Source organism: Pelobates fuscus, chromosome 4 (assembly GCF_036172605.1).
Source record: "Pelobates fuscus isolate aPelFus1 chromosome 4, aPelFus1.pri, whole genome shotgun sequence".
NCBI classification, from domain to species: domain Eukaryota; kingdom Metazoa; phylum Chordata; class Amphibia; order Anura; family Pelobatidae; genus Pelobates; species Pelobates fuscus.
Genome location: NC_086320.1, coordinates 258,026,107 through 258,048,292, shown reverse-complemented (window position 1 = coordinate 258,048,292; position 22,186 = coordinate 258,026,107). Strand labels below are relative to the sequence as shown.

The 22,186-nt window shown below is 35.8% G+C and overlaps 1 protein-coding gene across 1 annotated transcript in view; it reads left to right on the top strand.

Moving 5' to 3' along the window:
- PDE1C (phosphodiesterase 1C) overlaps positions 1 to 22,186 on the top strand; it is an 888,281-nt gene that overhangs the window by 842,284 nt on the left and 23,811 nt on the right. The window contains exons 14-16 of the mRNA XM_063452062.1: positions 364 to 484; positions 5,095 to 5,270; positions 6,756 to 7,046. Coding sequence (XP_063308132.1) covers positions 364 to 484; positions 5,095 to 5,270; positions 6,756 to 7,046 — 588 coding nt within the window. The remainder of the gene's footprint in view (positions 1 to 363; positions 485 to 5,094; positions 5,271 to 6,755; positions 7,047 to 22,186) is intronic.

Genomic DNA, 22,186 nt, shown 5'->3' with positions numbered 1-22,186 from the left:
TTGCCATCATGCACAAGTCTAATAAACAGTTTACACCAAATTTAAAATATAGATACATCTAAATAAGTCATTTAAAAAAAATCTATGATTAAAAATAATGCATGCCAATTGTCTAGTACCAAGCAATCTTTTTCAAAAACAGAAGTATGCATTTGATTAAACTTATTTCAACAATGTTTAATAACCTGTTTGCATAGTGATAGCAAAATATTTGTAAAATTTTTATTCCAACAAGTTAATGCATTGAAGTAAATGAATCATCTTTTGTGGCAAATTAAATTCTAATTTTACTTTCATTATTACTTTTGTATTTGTGTAAAAGGTGAATTATTGTAATATAACTGGATACATTCTATCACCTAGGTTTTATTGACTTCATTGTGGAGCCTACATTCACTGTGTTGACTGATATGACAGAGAAGATTGTAATTCCACTCATTGATGAAGCCTCACGGTCTGGGCTCACAGGATTTAGACGTTCTAGGTAATTCTGATATAATTTTTTTACAAGTTGACATTAGTATCATTAAACTCTAAATTGTAGTGGATACACAAAGTGCTACATAGATGCTAAATAGTAAATCTGGGACTATTGCTAAGTTTAATTATTGTCAATTATTATTAAGTGAAGGATGGTCACTGACACTTGGTGTGAGTGGCTAGTCAATTGCCTGCTCACTTTTTCCTTTCATTTTAGAATTGGGGAATTTTTCAATTTTTAAGAATTTTTAAATTTGGAATAAACTCTAAGAATCTAATACAATGAAATATCCAGAGAGTAGACATTTCATTACAAATATAATATTTTTTTAATAATTAATTTTGTCATGTATAATTTACTTCCTATTCTAACTTATGGTATTTGATTGTAATAATTAAGTTTATGTTAATAATTCAATAAAAACTAGACTTGGAGATGTGTTTGGCCAAATTTGGGCTGATCAGGTATTTGGGAGAATTTCTAATTTCCAATTTGCCATATGCCAGAAACTAGGGGGAACCATTTTGCCCAAACAAAGTTATTTTCATTTCTTGTATGGAGTGCTGTTCCTGGTACCAGAAAGAGTAGGAATGGAATGTGGAAGTCGTTTTTTGGCGGAAAATGGTTTAGAGGGCTAAGGAAAAATATTCAGCTTAATATGGATATGGACTGGATTTCATGTTTAAGCAAAAAAAAGAGGATTGGTGGTTAGGTGTAATGTTGATTTAATTTACAGATTAAGTAACAGGTTATAGCCCCCCAGGACAAATAGAAGAATTAGATAATCTACTAGTTGAGGAAATAGCTCAAAATGACAATGAAGGAGGAAGTTCTCATCATGGGTGACTTTAATCTTTCTGATGAGAACTGGAAAACCAAAATGGCTGCTTGTGCCAGGAGCACACATATTCTAAACTCCCTACTGGGATTATCTCTAAAACAAGTCGTTGATGAGCCAACTGATAAGGAGGCCATACTAGGTTCAGTGTTAACAAATGGAGATTTGTTATCAGATATTACGGTAGGGGAAAGTTTAGAATCCAGTGATCACCAGTCAGTGTGGTTTAATATAAGAACAGTGACTGAGTCAAACCAAAGTTTTAGACTTTAGAAAAACATACTTTCTAAAATTAGAAAATGTGTAAAGGAGTCATTATCAGACTGGATAAGTTTAAATAGAGACCAAGAGAAATTGTATTATTTAAAATTTGCACTACTAAGGGCAACAGGAAATTGCGTTAGGCTTGTCAGTAAGAGAAACCACTGGTACTCCACAGAAGTGGCCAAAATAGTAAAAAACTAAAAGTTAGCATTTAGTAATTATATAAAAAAACAAAGTGAGGAAAGTAGACATCTAAAAGATTAGGCATAAAGAGGCTAAGCAAGTCAAAAGAGCTTCCAAATCACACCCAGAAGAGAAAATAGCCCAGTCAGTAAAAAAGGGGACACAACTTTTTTTAAAATACATAAATGAGAAAAGAAAAGTAAAACAAGGATTAGTTATTAAAAACAAATTAAGGAAGGTATGTAGAAGAGGATAAAGGTCTAGCTGACTGTATCAATTAATATTTTTGTTCAGTATTTACAGATGAAAATGAAGGAAAGGGACCCTTAGTTAGCAAAGAGGACGAATAAGTAATTTGTTACATGTGAGTTTACAGAGGAAAAGGTTCTATTTCAACTGTCAAAAGTAAAGACAAATAAGTCAATAGGGCCTGATGGAATATACCCAAAGTTATTAAGCGAGTTTAGTGGTGTACTAGCTAAGCCATTAGCGGATTTATTTAACCAATCATTGTTAACGGGGGTAGTTTCAGAAGATTAGAAATTAGCAAATGTTGTGCCCATTCACAAGAAAGGTAGTAGGGAGGAGTTGGGCAACTATAGGTCAGTAAGTCTTACTTCAGTAGTGGGGAAAGTAATGTAACCATGTTAAAGGATAGGATTGTTGAACATCTAAAATCACATGGATTTCAAGATCAGAAACAACATGTTTATTTCAGGGAGGTCAAGCCAAACTAATCTTATTGATTTTTTTGATTGGGTAACTAAAATAATAGATCAGGGTGGTGCAGTAGACATTTCTTACCTAGATTTCAGTAAGGCTTTTGACACTGTCGCACATAGAAGGCTTATCAATAAACTGCAATCTGTAAGTTTGTATTCCAGTATTGTTAAATGGGTTAGGCAGTGGCTGAGTGACAGGCAATAGAGGGTTGTAGTCAATGGAATATATTCAAAGCATGGTCTTGTTACCAGTGGGGTACTTCAGAGATCTGTACTTGGACCCATTCTCTTTAATACTTTTGTTAGTGATATGTTAGAAGGTCTTGATGGTAAGGTATGTCTTTTGCTGATGATTCCAAAATATGTAACAGGATTGATGTTCCAGGAGGGATAAGCCAAATGGCAAATGATTTAGGTAAACTAGAAAAATGGTCAGAGCTGTGGTAACTGACATTTAACGTGGATAAGTGCAAGATAATGCATCTGGGATGTAAAGTCCTAATCTCAACATCTGAGGAAAGGGATTTGGGGGTAATTATTTCAGAGGACTTAAAGGTAGGTAGACAATGTAATATAGCAGCAGGACATGCTAGCAGAATGCTTGGTTGCATAGGGCTCATGCCATTGTACAGAGCACTGGTGAGACCTCATTTTGAGTATTGTACACAATACTGGAGATTGTATCTTAAGAAGTATATTGATACTTTGGAGAGAGTTCAGAGAAGGGCTACTAAACTAGTTCATGGATTACAGGATAAAACTTACAAGGGAAGGTTACGAGATCTTAACATGTATAGCTTGGAGGAAAGGCGAGACCGGGGGGGATATGATAGAAACATTTAAATACATAAAGGGAAACAGCAGAATAAAAGATGAAAATATATTTAAAAATTGAAAAACTTAAACAACAAGAGGACATAGTTTTAAATTAGAGGGGCAAGGGTTTAAAAGTAATATCATGAAGTATTACTTTACTGAGAGGTTAGTCAATGCATGGAATAGCCTTCCAGCTGAAGCGGTAGAGGTTAACACAGTGAAGGAGTTTAAGCATGCTGGGATATAAGATAAGGCCAGGGACTAATGAGAGTATTTAGAAAATTGGGCAGACTAGAAACTGAATGATTCTTATCTGTCGTTACATTCTATGTTTCTACATTTCTAAGTGACCAGGAGAGGGGAAAAAGGAGGAGCCATGTAACAATCTATACTTCCAAGCAGGATTAACCCAGACACTATAACTTCAGCTATTAACCATTTAAGGACAAATAACGGAAATATTCCGTCATGATTCCCTTTTATTCCAGAAGTTGTGTCATTAAGGGGTTAAGGGTGACAGACCAGCAGTGATCATGTCTGTTTACCCTTACTGTTTATGTGTTGGAGTGCGAGATAGCCTGGGTCATTGATTCTAGTATGAGACTAGTCTTGATTTATGCTGTACCTAGTATCTAGTACTCCCAGAAGCACTAGAAGAAATTTTGAGTGGGAGATAGGAAATTGACACTTAGCAGGAACTTTGTCGTTCATCCTATTTTACCAATATACAACTAAAAGTGATTTTTAAAAGTTAAGCTGTAAAAGTTTTCTTTTTTTGTTTGTTAACTATTTGGAGTATATAAAATATTTTGCCTGGGCATGGTTATTGAACATAGTATGATACTAAGACAAATACAAGTACAGAGTCTAAGTTTGAAACCCAAATGCTAACCAAATAACTCTAAAACACCTGTGTGGTTACTTCTCTATCCACACCAACACACAATCATATACATACACAATAGGTGGAGTATCTTTGGTTCTTGGGTACAAGGTATAAGGCAATGTCCAAGGGTACAGTAAGGTTACTGTAAAGACAAGGTATAGACAAGCACCTAGTGCAACATCAGGCAGTACATACAAATCTAAATGTTGATTATGTAGTTCGGTACTCACAAGGACAGAGCCAGATGAATATGGCTCAGTTTGAACGCCGGTGGGATAATTTGGAGGGATCCCACTCCCTGCACCTGAAGTGGCTGATATTATGTAATGTAGCAGCTCCAAGAAGAGATCCGCCTCAAAATGTATAGAAAAAACAATATATACTTTAATCTTCAAGCATTATAGCAAATACAATTCAAGTAAAAATATTTTAAAAAGAAAGAACAAACAAACTGATAATAGTAGAAAAACTAATAACATGTCAAACCACTCTGGGTGACTAAGTAAAAAGTCCACTGTGGGTAGCAAAATGCATTTCGCCTATAAAATAGGCTTCCTCAGTTGCTAAAAAAAAATGTTATTATGTTATTAGTTTTTCTACTATTATCAGTTTGTTTTTTCTTTCTTTTTTTTTTTAAATATTTTTACTTGAATTGTATTTGCTATAACGCTTGAAGATTAAAGTATATATTGTTTTTCTATACATTTTGATGCAGATCTCTTCTTGGAGCTGCTTCTCTGAGCTGAAGTGGTCTGGGTGACTATAGTGTCACTGTAAAGAAGAAAAAGTGAAATGGAATGTACTCTTGAAACACATTGGCTTAAATAAGGAAGTCATATGTATTAGTATCATTGACATATAATGTGCTTATTTGAGTGCTGAATTGCTCTGTTGTTTTTTCCAGTTTGAACAGCATCACCCCCTCTGAAGTTAAAAGATCGAGTGTGAAGAGCACTGGATCAGAAGGAAGTGCCTCTTTGAATTGCTCCATCCTCACTGTGGATTTCAAAGGTTTTAAAAATAACTGGTATGAAGTCGTACAACAGAACAGAGAAAAGTGGAAAGCACAAGCAGCAAAAGGTAACGTGCAGTTGTGAACTATATCTTCATATTTCTCGTTTAGAACAATACCTAAAGTAAATCTTTTCAAAAACAATCTGGCAGAGATTTTAATTGAAATTAAAGCTATTGCTGTAATTGATTTAATTAAAATTAATGTATTAATTTGGACACAATTCTTATTTTAAACTGTAATTGATCATGTTTGTTCAAATATTACCTTCATTTGGTACTTTGTCCTTTATTTAGTGATAAATATATTCAGTGGCATTTTTTTTTCTCTTTGTTTTGTAAAAAAATAAGAAGATTGTGTAAGAGAGAGTTAACTTTAGTAAGTGATGCCTTTTCATTTGTTGAAATATTTAGCATGTTTGTACAATTGAGAAGCTTTTCAAATCTTTTACTACCAATAAAATACCAAATAGTACACTTTTTCCACAGTAGTTTAAATGTAAAGCTGCAAGTAGCAAAATAGTGGTATATGTGGTTTCATATATAACGTTAGGCTGTTTTCCAGTTGTTTTACATTTAAACAACCTATTTTGTGCTGGTAAGGTTGGCAGCAATTGTATAGAATAAAGTACACTAAAGTGAAGTTATTTTTCTTCTCTTTCAATATGGCAATATGATGTTGATGCCACAGTTGCATGAAGAAAATGCACATCAAGGACATCAAAAACATTCAAAATGGTATAGGCTGCTTAAAATGACCTGTCTCACACAGAAAAAAAAACACTGGCTTTTAGCCAACAGCCTACAACCGGTTCAGAGCAAACAAAATATAAGTGGCTCCTACTCTAATTTTAACATGGGTGATAAACATTCTAGCTGCACTTAAGCGCAGCCATCACCAAATGACATTTGAGGTATACATACATTCTTAGTATATGTTTGTACACTAAGAATTGTTGGATGCTGCCACATTATTTGGATCAGAGTGGCTGTATGTAGTCATTCCAAGGCTTATGTTTGTTGTCTTTAGGGGCAGGAAAAGAAGCTCACAAAGGGCATAAAATTAAAAAACATATTTGTTTATCAATTTTGTCCAGCACTATACATGTCATCTACAAAGTATTTTTTTCACATCGTCCCATTTTATATTGTTATGTATGATATAGGAATTTCCACGCATATATCCTCCAGGTCAGATACTATAATAAAATAATCTACCAACAGCTAAACAGAGGGAAGGCAGAGGCTAGTAAAATGAACCCCCTATGCTTAATACCTGATTATGTTGTTATGTAATTTTTCCTTATAATGCAAAGATCATATCTATAAATCAACATGTTTCTAACACTCCTTTTCTATATTTCTCTCTCTTTCATATTTTTTTATAAGTATAGATTGCTATAATTTTTTTCCATAAGTGATGAATGCTTTATACATTTTCACATGCATTACACTATCAAATATTTATTCATCATAAAATCTTTATATATTAACTACTGTTTAAGATTTTTTCTATTGAAAAATAATATAACTTAACATCTGCTGACTAAACAGATGCAGATGAAAAATCTAAAAGAGAATCCGAGGAAAATACTCCACATGAAAAGGAGGACACAAAGACCGAAGAACAAGAAGACAAAAATGAGACTGAAAAACATTTAACATCCAAACATGAAACAAAGAAAGACCAAAATTCCGGGGAAAGCAAGCTTACTGAATCTAGTCAAGGAAATGTAAATGGGACACGATTACCAAATGTGAACAAACGCGAAGACCACTCAGGAGAACATCAGAATCAGCAGGGCAAGAGTGGAGAAGCTGATGGCAAGCAGCAAGTACAAAATGGTGAGTCTAGCAAACTAATGACATCATGATTAATATGAATTGGCGATGAATAGTTTTCTTATTATAGTTTAATAGTCACATGTTTTTAGATTTCTTACATTATAAATGAAACAGGTTACAAATGCACACTGAGCGTTTAGTAGAAGCACATTAATAATTTACTGGGATAGCAGTGAGTAAGCACAAATAACATTAAACAAGACAAATAGTGGATCTGTTTTTTTTTTTTGCTTTTTGTTTTTTTACCGAAATCCAGATTTTATCTAATTTTTTTTTTTTAATTCTTTATTTTTGATGTGCAGCAAGATATCATGGATAGGTTACATATTTAAGATAATAAATCACATTTACGTTTATCCAGGAAACGAAATGAGAAAACAGCACAAATTTTTGAATACAGGAGGTATGGAAACAATACCAGGCTGGCACTTGCTAGGGTAGTCATAGGAGTGGTAGGATGCATTAATCAAGTAAGGTCTGGCGTTCAGTTTAGGCTTGTACCGGTAGGTGGGCTGTTTGTAGGGATATTAATCTATTCCATTAAATGACCGGCTTGCTTTAGAGCCCCATTACCCTGGGGGAGGGGGGGGTCGTATTATAGGTGGGCACAGCCATCATGTATTGCTTAGTGGGGAGATGTTTCGGGTAGGTCCTCGTTAATCGAGGTCATGCATTAGAGGAGAGCAAAAACGCAAACTTAACATAACAATGATAAAACTAAAATCAGGTTACAACATTAGACGCTGCAGAAGTGTTTGACCGTCCCGGGTTAGCCCTGGGTTATCAGGGTCTCTTCACCCATTGCCTGGTGCGTTCCTGGGTGTGAAAGGCACCACGTTATCTATGTACCACTGTGTGTGGGACATATGAGCAATTTCTGGGTCTGGTTGGTCGGGTAGTCCGAGGGCTCAAAAAAAGCCGGGTGCACCCGTGTTGTCCTCCAGTCTGTGTTCCTTGCCGTCTCGGTAGGCACACAGCATGCATGGTATGCCCCATCTGTAGCGAATCCCAGCTGCCTGTAGTCGCTGAGTAACAGGACGTAGTGATGCTCTCCATGCGAGAGTGGCTCTGCTGAGGTCTTCATAGAAAGATAGAGAGGAACTTTCAAAGTTCAGCGGTTGTCTGTCTCAAACGGCAGACGTCACAGCCCGCTTGTCTGCAAGGGATCGGAAGGTCACAATCACATCCCGCAGAGGAGCTGTCGTGGGTCCGCGGGCTCGGCCCACTCGGTATATCCCCTCAGTGGGCATCGATTTCACCTGCTTGGGTGGTAGTAGTGAGGATAGTAGGTGTGTGACATACTGAGGTAATTCTTCAGTGCATATGTCACTGCTCACACCCCTAATCTTCAGGTTGCGTCGGCGCTGAGTATCTTCCAGGCCTGCTACTGGGCAAGTGTTGCATATTGTTGTGTGAGCTGTTGGATGAGTAGGGCCGCGTCGAGGTGAGTCTGGTGGGCCGTCACAACTTCCTCTTCAACTGACTTCATGCGGCCGGAGAGGGTATGCATGTCCTCCCTGATCTGTGCACAATCAGCTTGAAACATTGAACGTAGCTCTTGCAGGAGGAGTTTAAGGTCGCCCTTGGTAGTTGGGGCGCTGTCTGCGTCCACCTCCGTAGCCCTTCTCCCCTTCTTAGCCGCAGAGGCCCTGGCTTCTGGAATGGGGTCTGGAGCATCATACTCCAACTCACCCGAGGAGCAGGAAGGCGATCTTTGCAGCGGGGCCGCCATCTTGGGCTGCGGCCTAGTGCGGAGCAGATCCCCGATATCACGGGATCCCTCGCTCCGTTCTTGTCGGGATTTGAGGGTCTTTTTCCCCATGCTGGTCGGAGGCGGTAGGTATCAACCGGGCTCCGTTTTGGGCTTTATGCACGCCTCAATGTGGGCTCAAAACAGCTTTTCTCCCGGAGCTCATCTGAGATGCAACTTGGCACGATGGCTGCTAGCTCCGTCCCCCTTTATCTCATTTTAAGAATATTTTATTTTATTTAAAAAGTAATAAAAAGTAAAACAATATGTGTACTTCTGCTTGTGTCCGGAATAGGTGATTTATCCCATTGTGCAATATTTTCCCCTAAGAAAGACTATATTTCATTTATATTTTTAAGAAAAGTTGATTTTAATTGTAGTTAAAACTTAACTTTTCCATCTAGCCTCCTTATTTTCTCTCTAAAAGCACATGACTTATTAGTTAATTTATTTTCTGCTAAGTACATCCATGATTTTTATTTTCTGTCCCAAACCTTTTCATTGTTTTACTTTATGATCTAGTGCAATATTTTTAGTTAAATAAATCTTGTCTTAAGTGATTTTCTGGGAGTCAGCATCTCAGAAACTTTGTATTGTCTTATCATGTCCTCCCATTTGTCATGTCTCTCATAAACTACCTATATTTCTTTTTAAGGAATGTCATGCTTGTGCACAATAAGTTTAATTTTCTTGATTCAAGGGTGGTCAAAAGCAATGACAGAAAAGCAGAGATGGTAATTCATAAGAATGTAGTTGTCTAAGAGAACAGAAATAAAGTGGGTGCTTTGTTGTTAAAGGTTCTTTGCATTTGGTTGAGAATTATGAATGTGCTTTCTTGAGAAGAAATAGAATTTAATGATAAATGGTGAGAAGAATGCATCTATAATGGTTTTGAGAATAGGTTGGTGACGGATTTGTCAATCAGTAAGGAACTGACAAACAAGGAGCATGAGACTAAGCATTATAGTGATTTATTGAGTTATTGGTTTGGGGGGATAAATAAATGTGAAGCATTGAGAATCATTTTAATCTAGAAGTTGGAGGATGTTGGTAAAGTCTACTTTCAAAAAGTGTTGTGAAACGAAGAGATTCAACTGCTGCATTATCAGATCTATTCCAAAAACTATTTCCAAAAATATGGCTAATATGACCTACTAGACAGGATAATTTATATAATTTTAGCATGGGGAGGATGGCTATATTAATGTTACCAGCATAAAAATTAAATTGAGTATTTTATTTTTAAATTGGTTTGTAACAAACTCGGAATGACAAAGAAAGGTTGACAAAGAGTTTCTTTCAGACCTGGCAGCCATATATTAATTCCTTAAACCCTCAAAACAAACAAAACAGCAAAAAACAAATGTAAGGAGGGCTGAACTTGATGAACACATGTCTCTTTTCAGCCTGTGTAACTATGTAACTATGTAAATTATTAATAATACTTTTCAATATAATAATTGATATCTGCACCAAATTCTACTGAATAAGCATCTAATCACTCTGATTTAAAATTACAGTTCCTGCTTGCACAGTTACTACTGGTCCAGTGCACACCCCTTCTCCTCGTCCTTACAGGGTTTTTTCACTAATGCCTCTCCCTCATTGCCTTATGGAATGCATGGTTGTCTAAGGTCTAAAAAGGTTTCAGAAGTATTATTGTAACTGTAGGCACTTAGCTTTGTTCTACGCTGTGTTTATTTAAAGTTATACATGTATTCATTTGAGCACATACTTTTATAGGCTGTTGCTGTGCAAGACGTTTGTTGATCCCATTCAGAACTAGCAGCAGGACATTTAGTTATTTTTTGTGTCTTCATGGCTGGAATAATTATTCACTTCTCTGTTCAACCCACTGAAAATACTATTAAAATTGTTTAAAATTTAAATTGGATAGTAATAGACTATCAGAACATAAATAGATTCCATTAAGTTATAGCTAAAATGATAAAAAAAATATTATTATCCGCATAAGTATATGTTGAAGAAGAAATAACCAAAATAAGGTTGAGACTTAATTATGGGCAACTGAGATTGACCAGCTGTTTTTTCTATTATCACAATATGTATTTCAATGTCTCAGTTAGTTAGCAGAGATGATGATCGTTGGTTTATCTCAAATTACCATGTTACTGTGCTATTGATTACATTTTAGCTGGAACAAATTCTACCCAACTATAAAGCAAAGCTTTTTTGGGCAATTCCTGTTGTTGCCTTCTATGAGCTTAATATAAACTAAATTTAAAGTCCCCTCTAGATACTGAAATTAATAAACTTGGGAAAACATGCTGACAACTTAGTTTTGACGCATTTTTATATTATTTAAATCCAGTTTCACAGTCATTTAAAATTCATAGCAGGAAATGTCAGATGTGGCTCATGGAAACTCAATTTATGAAGACATGAGACTCATGTTTGGTAAATTCAGTTTGATAGCTATTTTAAATAACAGTGACATAAACAGATGTGAAGACAATGGATATCCATGAAGTAATAAATGTGGTGCAGTGCACATTCAAGAGAACTTCTCAACTAGTTGTATTTACAGTAACATTAATGTAATGTTGGCCTTATATTTGTTTTATAAATCATGGCATAGTGTAATCTGTCATGTAATGTTCATTGAGGTCGTATTTACCTAATTTTAAGTCCTTCTAAGGAACAGATGACTGTTATTATGTCCTGATATATAAAACCATAGATTTCAGAGTGCCAAATTTATTTATATATATATATATATATATATATATATATATATATATATATATATATATATACATATATATATTCAATACTATGTTAAACAAAAATCTGCACAACAGTCAAGGCGTAAGACTTGCTTTACCCACAGAAATCACAAATTTGCAGTGATGTTACTACCGCAAAGGATTCTGGGTGGGCATATGCAAATTAGTTCAACAAAGAATCAAAAGAATCACGGTGGTAACATCACTGCAAATTTGTGATTTCTGTGGGAAAAACAAGTCTTATAGCTTAACTAGTGTGCAGATTTTTGTTTATATATGTATAGAAGTCTCAAACTTGATATGTGCTTCTGGCACACTATATTTACCTATACATACCGCCCAAAAAATGTAGGACTCAGATCCTTCCTATTATAAACTGACCCTAAGAGTGGAATTTTTTGCAATTTTGAGCATTACATTAGGACTAAAGTTCTAAGTCCAAGGAACAAGAATGTGCAAAATGTATATAAATATATTTATAAACGAACCACGGCCCTGCACACACCTGTCAGTTATGCTTGCCAAGGTGCAGTCTCCAGCCTCAGCAAAATATAAAAATACCAGGGGGAGCACTCACTGAACTTTCAATCATCTTCCACCTTTATTCACAGCACAGTTATGTTATACTGACTTTTCGAGAGCTTGAAATGTCGATGAAATATAACTGTACTGTGAATAAAGGTGGAAGGTGATTGAATGTTCAGTGAGTGCTCTCCTTTATATATATATATATATATATATATATATATATATATATATATATATATATATATATATATATATATATATATGTGAACATGTATCTTGTAATGAGCTCTACAGATCAGATTTTGTTCCAAGTCGCTTGGACCATCCTAAGCTTAGAGGGTGAGATTTCCATAAACATCTCTATAACCAAAAAGTGTTGTTCATCATGACACGTAGATGGCTGCCATGGTTTATCCACGTAAAATAAAAATTAAAAACTGGCGATAGTTACTTAAAAAAGATAGGAAAATTAAATACCATTAAGTAACCATATCTACAATTATTGAACCACTTGAGATGGACTGACCCTACTGTTAAATGCTTTCTATGCTATTATTTTATTTTTAAGTCACAGGAAATTAAACATTATACATGAAAAAGTAGATAATGGCTGACAATATTGCTAACATTTAGTGGAGAATCATAAAATTTGACTATTTCACACTACTATTCGAGTAAACCCTCTCTATACATTATATATATTTATCTTGATCCTGATGAAAGTCACTGTGTGGACTGAAACGTCTATCTATCTGGAGCTTATGTGTTTGGAATAAAGGAATACTTATTATGACAAGACCGTGAGTGCAGCAATACTTTTTGATTACTATTGTATCACTAAAGCCTTATGGGCTGGCACCCGGCATATTCAAAAGATTGAGCCTGAGTGCAAGGAACTTTTGCAATTTATATATATAGTTATATTACAAATGGCTACTCCATACCTTTATACATACATAGAGATGTATCATCATAAATACATTCAAAGGGACACTATGTGCATTTTAACTACACTGAACAAAATAATAAATGCAACACTTTTTTTTTTTTGCCTCCATTTTTCATGAGCTGAACTCAAAGATCTAAGACTTTTTCTATGTACACAAAAAGCCTATTTTTCTCAAATATTGTTCGAAAATCTGTCTAAATCTGTGTTAGTGAGCACTTCTCCTTTGCCGAGATAATCCATCCACCTCACAGGTGTGGCATATCAAAACGCTGATTAGACAGCATGATTATTGCAATAAAATACCACTCTAAAATGTGCAGTTTTACTGTATTGGGGGATCCGAAAAGAAGTCAGTATCTGGTGTTACCACCATTTGCCTCACACAGTGCAATACATCTCCTTTGCATAGAGTTGATCAGGTTGTTGATTGTGGCTTGTGGAATGTTGGTCCACTCCTCTTCAATGCCTGTGCGAAATAGCTGGATATTGGCAGGACCTGGAACACGCTGTTGTATACGCCGATCCAGAGCATCCCAAACATGCTCAATGGGTGACATGTCCGGTAAGTATGCTGGCCATGCAAGAACTGGGATGTTTTCAGCTTCCAGGAATTGTGTATAGATCCTTGCAACATGGGGCCAAGCATTATCATGCTACAACATGAGGTGATGGTCGAGGATGAATGGCACAACAATGGGACTCAGGATCTCGTCACGGTATCTCTGTGCATTCAAAATGCCATCAATAAAATGCACCTGTGTTCATTGTCCATAACATACGCCTGCCCATACCATAACCCCACCACCACCATGGGCAACTCAATCCACAACGTTGACATCAGCAAACCGCTTACCCACACAATGCCATACACGCTGTCTGCCATCTGCCCTGTACAGTGAAAACCGTGAAGAGAACACCTCTCTAACGTGCCAGACGCAATCGAATGTGAGCATTTGCCGGTTATGACGACGAACTGCAGTCAGGTCAAAACCCAATGAGAACGACCAGCATGCAGTTGAGCTTACCTGAGGCGGTTTCTGTCAGTTTGTGCAGAAATTCTTTGGTTATGCAAACTGGCTGGTCTCAGACAATCTTGGAGGTGAAGATGCTGGATGTGGAGGTCCTGGGCTGCCAAATTCTGGTAGAGAAATGAACATTCAATTCACTGGCAACAGTTCAGATGGACATTCCTGCAGTCAGCATGCCAATTGCACGCTCCCTCAAACCTTGCGACATCTATGGCAAGTGGCCTTTTATTGTGGCCAGCCTAAGGCACACCTGTGCAATAATCATGCTGTCTAGTCAGCATCTTATATATCACACCTGTGAGGTGGATGGATTATCTCGGCAAAGGAGAAGTGTGCACTAACACAGATTTAGACAGATTTTTGAACAATATTTGAGAGAAATAGGCCTTTTGTGTACATAGAAAAGGTCTTAGATTTTTGAGTTCAGCTCATGAAAAATGGGGGCAAAAACAAAAGTGTTGCGTTTATAATTTTGTTCAGTTTATTTAACTACATTGTTTATAGTGCCTGGAACCCCTGGCACTGTCCCTCAATTCAATTCTAACCATTTTTTTCAAGCATTTTAATATAAAACGATGGTTTCTGGTTACACACACCTTAGCTCCAAAAAGGAATATATGTTTAGTCATACAAATTGATACCAGCAATGGTCATCTGTGATAGGCCTAAAAGTGAACATCTGACACTCTCAGCCAGTCACCAGGGGACCAGAGGAACAATTTCAATGAGCTGAAGAAATTACAGTGCACCCTTTAAACATGCAACTTCATAGTTATGCTGATAAATACACAAATGTTTTTGCATGGATAGAATGCTCCATTGTACATGCAGAGAAATGTATGCTATACTGTGTACATATTTGCAAGCATTAACTTCCACAACATGTATGTGCAAAGATTTGTCTCCATTGCTGTCTTCCTCCTATCTTCTATTGCTTTTAAATGTGTGCTACTCCATACATGATTTGCTATAAATGCAGTGACATCTAGTATTAATACTTGCTGGCTACTTTTACTTTTACTACTTCCACTTATCTACTAAATCTAAAATGTGTACTATAGTCACCAAAACAGCTTTAGTCTCAATGCTCACTTTTCTGCCATTAATATAGTAAAATTAAAATCCCCCCCCCCTTTACCCCCCCTTTACCCATTTTAATAAAAAATTAACCCCTTCCCTGCCAATTGATCACTGACTACAGTGATCAATTGGCAGGGATTACATTTTACTAAGATCTGATTTTTTTTTTAACCCCTGAGGGTTAATTCTTTTTTTTTTTTAACCCTCAGGGGTTCAATTTATTTAATTAATTAATTTAAATATTTTAAAATTATAAATTTAGCTAGCTGGGGAGGGTGGAAGTTAGTGGGGAATTGGGGGATTTAGTATTACGCTAACTAGGGGTTAACGTTAAAAAAAGTTTAAAAATACGCTTTAAAAAGTTAAAAAATTAAGTTAAAAAAAAAGTTTTAATAACATTTAAGTAAAAAATTTAAAAAAATAAACCCTTTACCCAGTCCAAATAAAAATTAACCCCTTCCCTGCCAGTCGATCACTGCCTACAGTGATCAAAATACAGATCACAGTATTATACTGTTCTAATTTTTTTTTTTAACCCCTGACGATTAACTTTTATTTATTTTTTAACCCTCAGGGGTTAAATTTATTTAATTAACTAATTTAAATATTGTATAATTAAATATTTTGCTAGCTGGGGTGGGTGGGAGTTATGGGAAAATGGGGAATTTACTGTTAGTGCTGCTTACTGCTAGTTAGGGGTTAACGTAAAAAAAAAAGCTTAGAAAAATGTTAAATCTGTAAAAAAAAGTTTTCCGAAAGTTTAGGAAACTTTAAAAAAATGAATAATCAAAACAAAAGTTTAAAAAATAGTTTTAAAAAGTAAAAAAAGTTTTAAAAAGTAAAAAAATACATTTAATAACGCTCATTACCACTACACCTGGTACAAGCTAGCGGAAAAATGATCCCACGCTAAGGTTCAAAATATGCCTTTTGAAATACCCTGGGATGTCTTCTTTAAGAAATGGTATGGCTTTATGGGGTATTTGGTTTATATAGCCTGGTAAAATACTCTAAAATGGGACATGGGCACAGCGTAAAAATTTAAAGTTTGAAAAAAAATGGAATGGCTGTGTCCCAAATGTGCCCCTCCGATGTCCACATATACCTGGCAAAGGTACATACGGGGGTATTTTTGTACTCAGCAGACATAGCTGAGCAACATATGAAGTATTATACAGTGGTAGTACACATAAGGTTTGCAAAATATACTGTGCAAACTCACTTTGTGTGTCAAAAAGGCAGAAAAAACGCTTATTACCACTACACCTGGTACAAGCTAGCGGAAAAATGATCCCACGCTAAGGTTCAAAATATGCCTTTTGAAATACCCTGGGATGTCTTCTTTAAGAAATGGTATGGCTTTATGGGGTATTTGGATTATATAGCCTGGTAAAATACTCTAAAATGGGACATGGGCACAGCGTAAAAATTCAAAATTTGAAAAAAAATGGAACGGCTCTGTCCCAAATGTGCCCCTCCGATGTCCACATATACCTGGCAAAGGTACATACGGGGGTATTTTTGTACTCAGCAGACATAGCTGAGCAACATATGAAGTATTATACAGTGGTAGTACACATAAGGTTTGCAAAATATACTGTGCAAACTCACTTTGTGTGTCAAAAAGGCAGAAAAAACGCTTATTACCACTACACCTGGTACAAGCTAGCGGAAAAATGATCCCACGCTAAGGTTCAAAATATGCCTTTTGAAATACCCTGGGGTGTCTACTTTAAGAAATGGTAGGCCTTTGTGGGGTAGTTTGAATTTAAAACCTGCAAAGATGCTTGGAAATTGCACATAGGCCCGGCGTCAAAATTCAAAGTTCGGTCAAAACTGATATGGCTTGGTCTCCTATATGGCACTGTAGCTTCACAAAATAGTGCCATAGACATACAATGGGGGTGTCCTTTTACTCAGAAGACTTAGCTGAGCATAATTTGGGGGGTTTGAACTTAGTGGCACACATGAAATATACAAAATGCCCAGCAAAAATGCAATCCGTATGTAAAAAATGCACAAAATTATTTTTTACCACATACTTTGGCATGTAATGGTAAAAAAATGGGGGCATGTTAAGGCACAATATGCACCTTATGAGATACCCTGGAGTGTCTTCTTTTACAAATGGTAGGCCTTTGTGGGGTGTTTTGAACAGTAAAACTGTTATAATACCCCAAATGGAAGCATAGGCTCATTAAATCCGTCTCTCAAAATTCTACTGTGAATACTGAAAAGGACAGGTCTCCTGTATGGCACTGTAGCTTCACGAAATAGTGCCATAGACATACAATGGGGGTGTCCTTTTACTCAGAAGACTTAGCTGAGCATAATTTGGGGGGTTTGAACTTAGTGGCACACATGAAATATACAAAATGCCCAGCAAAAATGCAATCCGTATGTAAAATATGCACAAAATTATTTTTTACCACATACTTTGGCATGTAATGGTAAAAAAATGGGGGCATGTTAAGGCACAATATGCACCTTACGAGATACCCTGGAGTGTCTACTTTTACAAATGGTAGGCCTTTGTGGGGTTTTTTTGAACAGTCAAACTACTATAATACCCCAAATGGAAGCATAGGCTCATTAAATCCGTCTCTCAAAATTCTACTGTGAATACTGAAAAGGACAGGTCTCCTATATGGCACTGTAGCTTCACGAAATAGTGCCAAAGACATACAATGGGGGTACCGTTGTACTCAGCAGAAGTAACTGAACACATAATAAAACTTTGTACAGGAATAGCACACACCAAATTTACAAAATACACATGAGAAGTTCTTTGTTATAAGTTTGTGTGCGAAAACCCCCAAAAAACACAATTTTACTCCAATATTTAGCAGAGGTTGGCGGTAAAATGGCTACGTAGAAAGTGTCAAAACAACCTTAGGTAAATAGCCTGTGGTGTCTACTTTATATAAATATATACTTTTGTGTGGCAATTTTGTTTTCTTTTATGGCTATTAGGCTTACAAGACAAACATACCAAATTCTAAAATCGCTCCACATTAAAAGTTTATTTTACTCCTTGTGCTTTGTGACCTGTAACTACCAAAAAAAACTGAAAATCCCAGACACATTATATATTCTGTAATTCAGAACAACTACATGAATTTATTTTTAATTACTTTCCTTAACCTGCACTAATTATGTATACATTATTATTGCAAAAACTGTAAAAAAAACACACAAAAATTCATTTTTTTATAATAAATAAGCATTTATATATACATGTGTTACATCAAATTAAAGCCCTTTCTGTCCTTTAAAAAACGGTATATAATATGTGTCGGTGCAATAAATTAGTAAAATGCAAATTGCAGTTGAACGCAAATAGCAAAAAATGCAAAAAATGCCGTTGTCATTAAGTGAAAGACAAGCTTCTGAAGCTCTGTCCTTAAGGGGTTAAGGAGTTTAATCACTTTGTTTATGTATCCCTAGGCACACCTGTGCAGCTTATACAGCCTTCCTAAACACTTCTTGTAAAGAGTCTTCTAATGTTTACACTTCCTTTATTTAGTATGTTTAATTTAGAATTACTTATCTCCTGCTCAGTTAATAGTTTGCTAGACCCTGCAGGGGCCTCCTGTATGTAAGTAAAGTTTAGTTTGCAGAGCAGGACATACAAACTTTTAACGTGTTACTTCTAATTGAAAATTAAACCATTTTGTTTTTGTGCAGGCTGTCAGCAACAGCCTGGGTAGGTATGGCTATGACTTAATTAACAGAAATGAACGTAATTTAACTCCTAAACAGCAGAGAACACAGGAGCATGATCTATACACCACAACTGCTCCATTAAGCCAAACTTGTTTTTGTGACCATAGTGTCCCTTTAAGTAACAACATTTTTTTCTCTTCATATACATATTATTAAGCATTCTTTCAATATTTCCCTATTTGACAAGGCATTTTTTCTCCTTCCATTGAAGCTTACTAGTATTTTTGCACAAATACACGTAGATGAAGCCATCATGCTTGTCTAGTAGAACTCTTAAAAGAACATACAAGGCATGGTTAGAGAAGATGATTACCCTTTTAGGAGGATGACTTTGTAAAAATACATAAACATCAAGACTGATATAGTTAAAATGCTCATTATCGTGTTTATCTTCATGTGCCAAAGAATTTTTATTACTGACTTACCTTTATCTGTCATTTTCAGTATTATCCTAAATTTTCAGAATGTGCATTTATTTTTCCCTACCAATCAGTATTATGTTTCTGATTTTATTACAGGAAAGCAATCCAGTAGTCATTCATGATATGTTCTTTTTTTGTTTGTTTGTTTGTTTGTTTGTTATCTTAAACATATTTTATCCGCAATACAGCATTGGATTTATGTTGCTGCTATTTAAATAATATAAATTCTTAGCATGATTATCTCTTTCACTATATGACAGGTGAACAATAGATTGCTTTGAATATCTTCTTTTTTTTTAGTCAATAGACTAAAAATAACTTAAATACAGTGGCAGGCTAAACTTTAGAATTGTGGTACCATGGTTGAAACATTGCCCTCTCCTACATTTCTTACCATTTGCAGTCTTGCTTATAGTGGTTTAGCAGTTACTGTGGGAGGTTTGTGTGTTTCTTGATTCACACATTTATGTCTCATTGCTCACATGTTGTCTAAAGCTGCTTTGAATGACACAGGATTCCAGGAAAGGTGCACTTTTCCCCTTGTGATTAAAACTAAGATCAGGGCAAGGAGGTTTAATTGGGTCTTTGAGCGTCTATATTTTGGTATAGTTTAAACTATTAATAGCACACGATGGGCTGTCATAATATAATTGGATTTGCCTGAACACGTCTCCTGATCAGGCCTTAAAAACTCTTGGAGCCCCTTAAAATCAAATGAACAGCCCCCCAAACACACTCCCAGACACACACATATACATATTTAAAAGTGTATATATATAAATAAATATATATATATGTGTATATATATATATATATATATATATATGTGTGTGTGTGTGTATATATATATATATATATATATATATATATATATATATATATATATATATATATATGTATATATATATATCAACTTTCTCAGATACCTTCAAAGATAAAAAAAAACACGGGTGCACACTCACTGACATTCATGAATACTTACTTCCCAAAACACAAAGAAATACATGATGTTTTCCAAATGTTAAAATATGAAAAATATATCATTAAATATATATCAATATGTAAAAAAAAACGTGGTCCTATGTTACTTAAAATGTTGAAGACCGGTTGCCATAAAATAGAGACAATTTGACAAATACACCACATGTAGAAGAAATTACCTCTGTCCCCACATTCTCTGGAAAAGAGAGGAGAGGATTGGGGTAGATAGGACTTATTTTGATAGCATCTAAGTCCCACCTCATTATAGGACATTTTTATTTAAGTGTATGCTGATGGATATCTTTTCAGACAAGCTCAAAAATATACTCCAATCTTGGCCATTGATTTTGAGACCTATATCACACACCTGGCACCTTGTTTTTTTTTGTTCAAGGCTGTGAAATTGCATCAACTTATAAAGGTATGATGTGTAGACGGTATCTAGGGGGTTGTATTTGAAGAAACCATAGGGGGGCCTACGTCGATAATGTTTTGATAAACATCAATACGGCATCAATAAGATAAGCCAGTGCAGAGTTGCCGACATCACTATGTGACGCCGGCACCAAGTCACCAAAGTGGTGCCTTGTTCCTCCTTGCTGAGGAGATGGAGAGTTTTTTTCGCTGACATCACTACATGAGACTGATATGTCCCTGCTCCCTTCACTCATCTACACCAATCACATGATGCCCAAGATACCCAGAGGGAGGGGTGAGTGAGGAGGAGGAAGGGGAGTGAGAGGAGGGGGGGGGAAGGATGGAAAGACAGAGGACAGGATGGAAAGAAGGGATGGGGCCTGGTATTGGTAGATCCAAAATGCACATTTTGGGAGTGGGGGAAATCTGTGCAGGAGTTAGGCAGGCTAGGGAGAGAGGAGGCTAGCAAGAGAAGGGTCAGGCCAAGGCATATGTAATAGCTGCAAAATAAATAATTTGATGCCTAACAGTGGTGCAAGCATTATTTAGTTGCCATCAGCTGGAAAAGGCAATCTTTTGTTGCGAAAAAGTGGTGCAAGAATTAATCAGGTTGGCATCAGCTTGAAAAAGCAATAATTTGTTGCCTGACAGTGGTGCATGCATTATAAAGTTGGCATTGGCTGGAAAAAGTAGTAATTGATGCCTGAAAGTTGTGCATGCATTATTTAGTTGTCATTGGCTGGGAAAATAAATAGTTTGGAGATTAAGTTACGGCACACATATAAAAATACCACTTGTCACTCGTCATCATCCTATTCCCGGCGCTTACGCAGTTGTGCATCCTTGAGCAATGACGATATCGGCGTGATGACGTCAGCCCAGAAGTGTGGGCGCCATTACGTTTTCTAGCTTTTCCAGTTGTCAATACTTTCATAATGTAGGCGGTTATTACGCCGCCATTGTATTGAAGTCCATTTTTACATAGATAAGGCAACTTTATAAAGGAAAAAGTAAAAGTTTATCGATAATGTAATAAAATACAATAAAATTATTTTCCAAAGAAGTAAAAAAAGAATTTACAATCCCAAAGCAATATCTAAATACAGAAAAAAAGGAAGTTGAGAAAAAAAACATATTACAACATCTTAATAACTTAGCAAATGTAACTAATAAAACCTGTATAAAAAGAGAGAATAAAATAGGGTAAGACATTCAAAATAATTGTAAAAAATATCAAATTTCGTAAAAATCATTAAAAACATTTTATATACAGGAATTTATTTCAAAATTGGAATTCAAGCCGCGAGGTAGTAAAGTTTCTATATTAAAAATCCATCACTTTTCAGATTTACTGAGGAGATTGTCAATGTCCCCGCCTCTCCAATGTGTCTTAATACCTTCTATACCCATAAAATCCAGTCCACTAGCATCACCGTTCTGGGCCTCCAAAAGGTGTTTGGATACTCTATGTTGGAGAAATGTCCTGTTAATATTATAGATATGTTCCCTAAT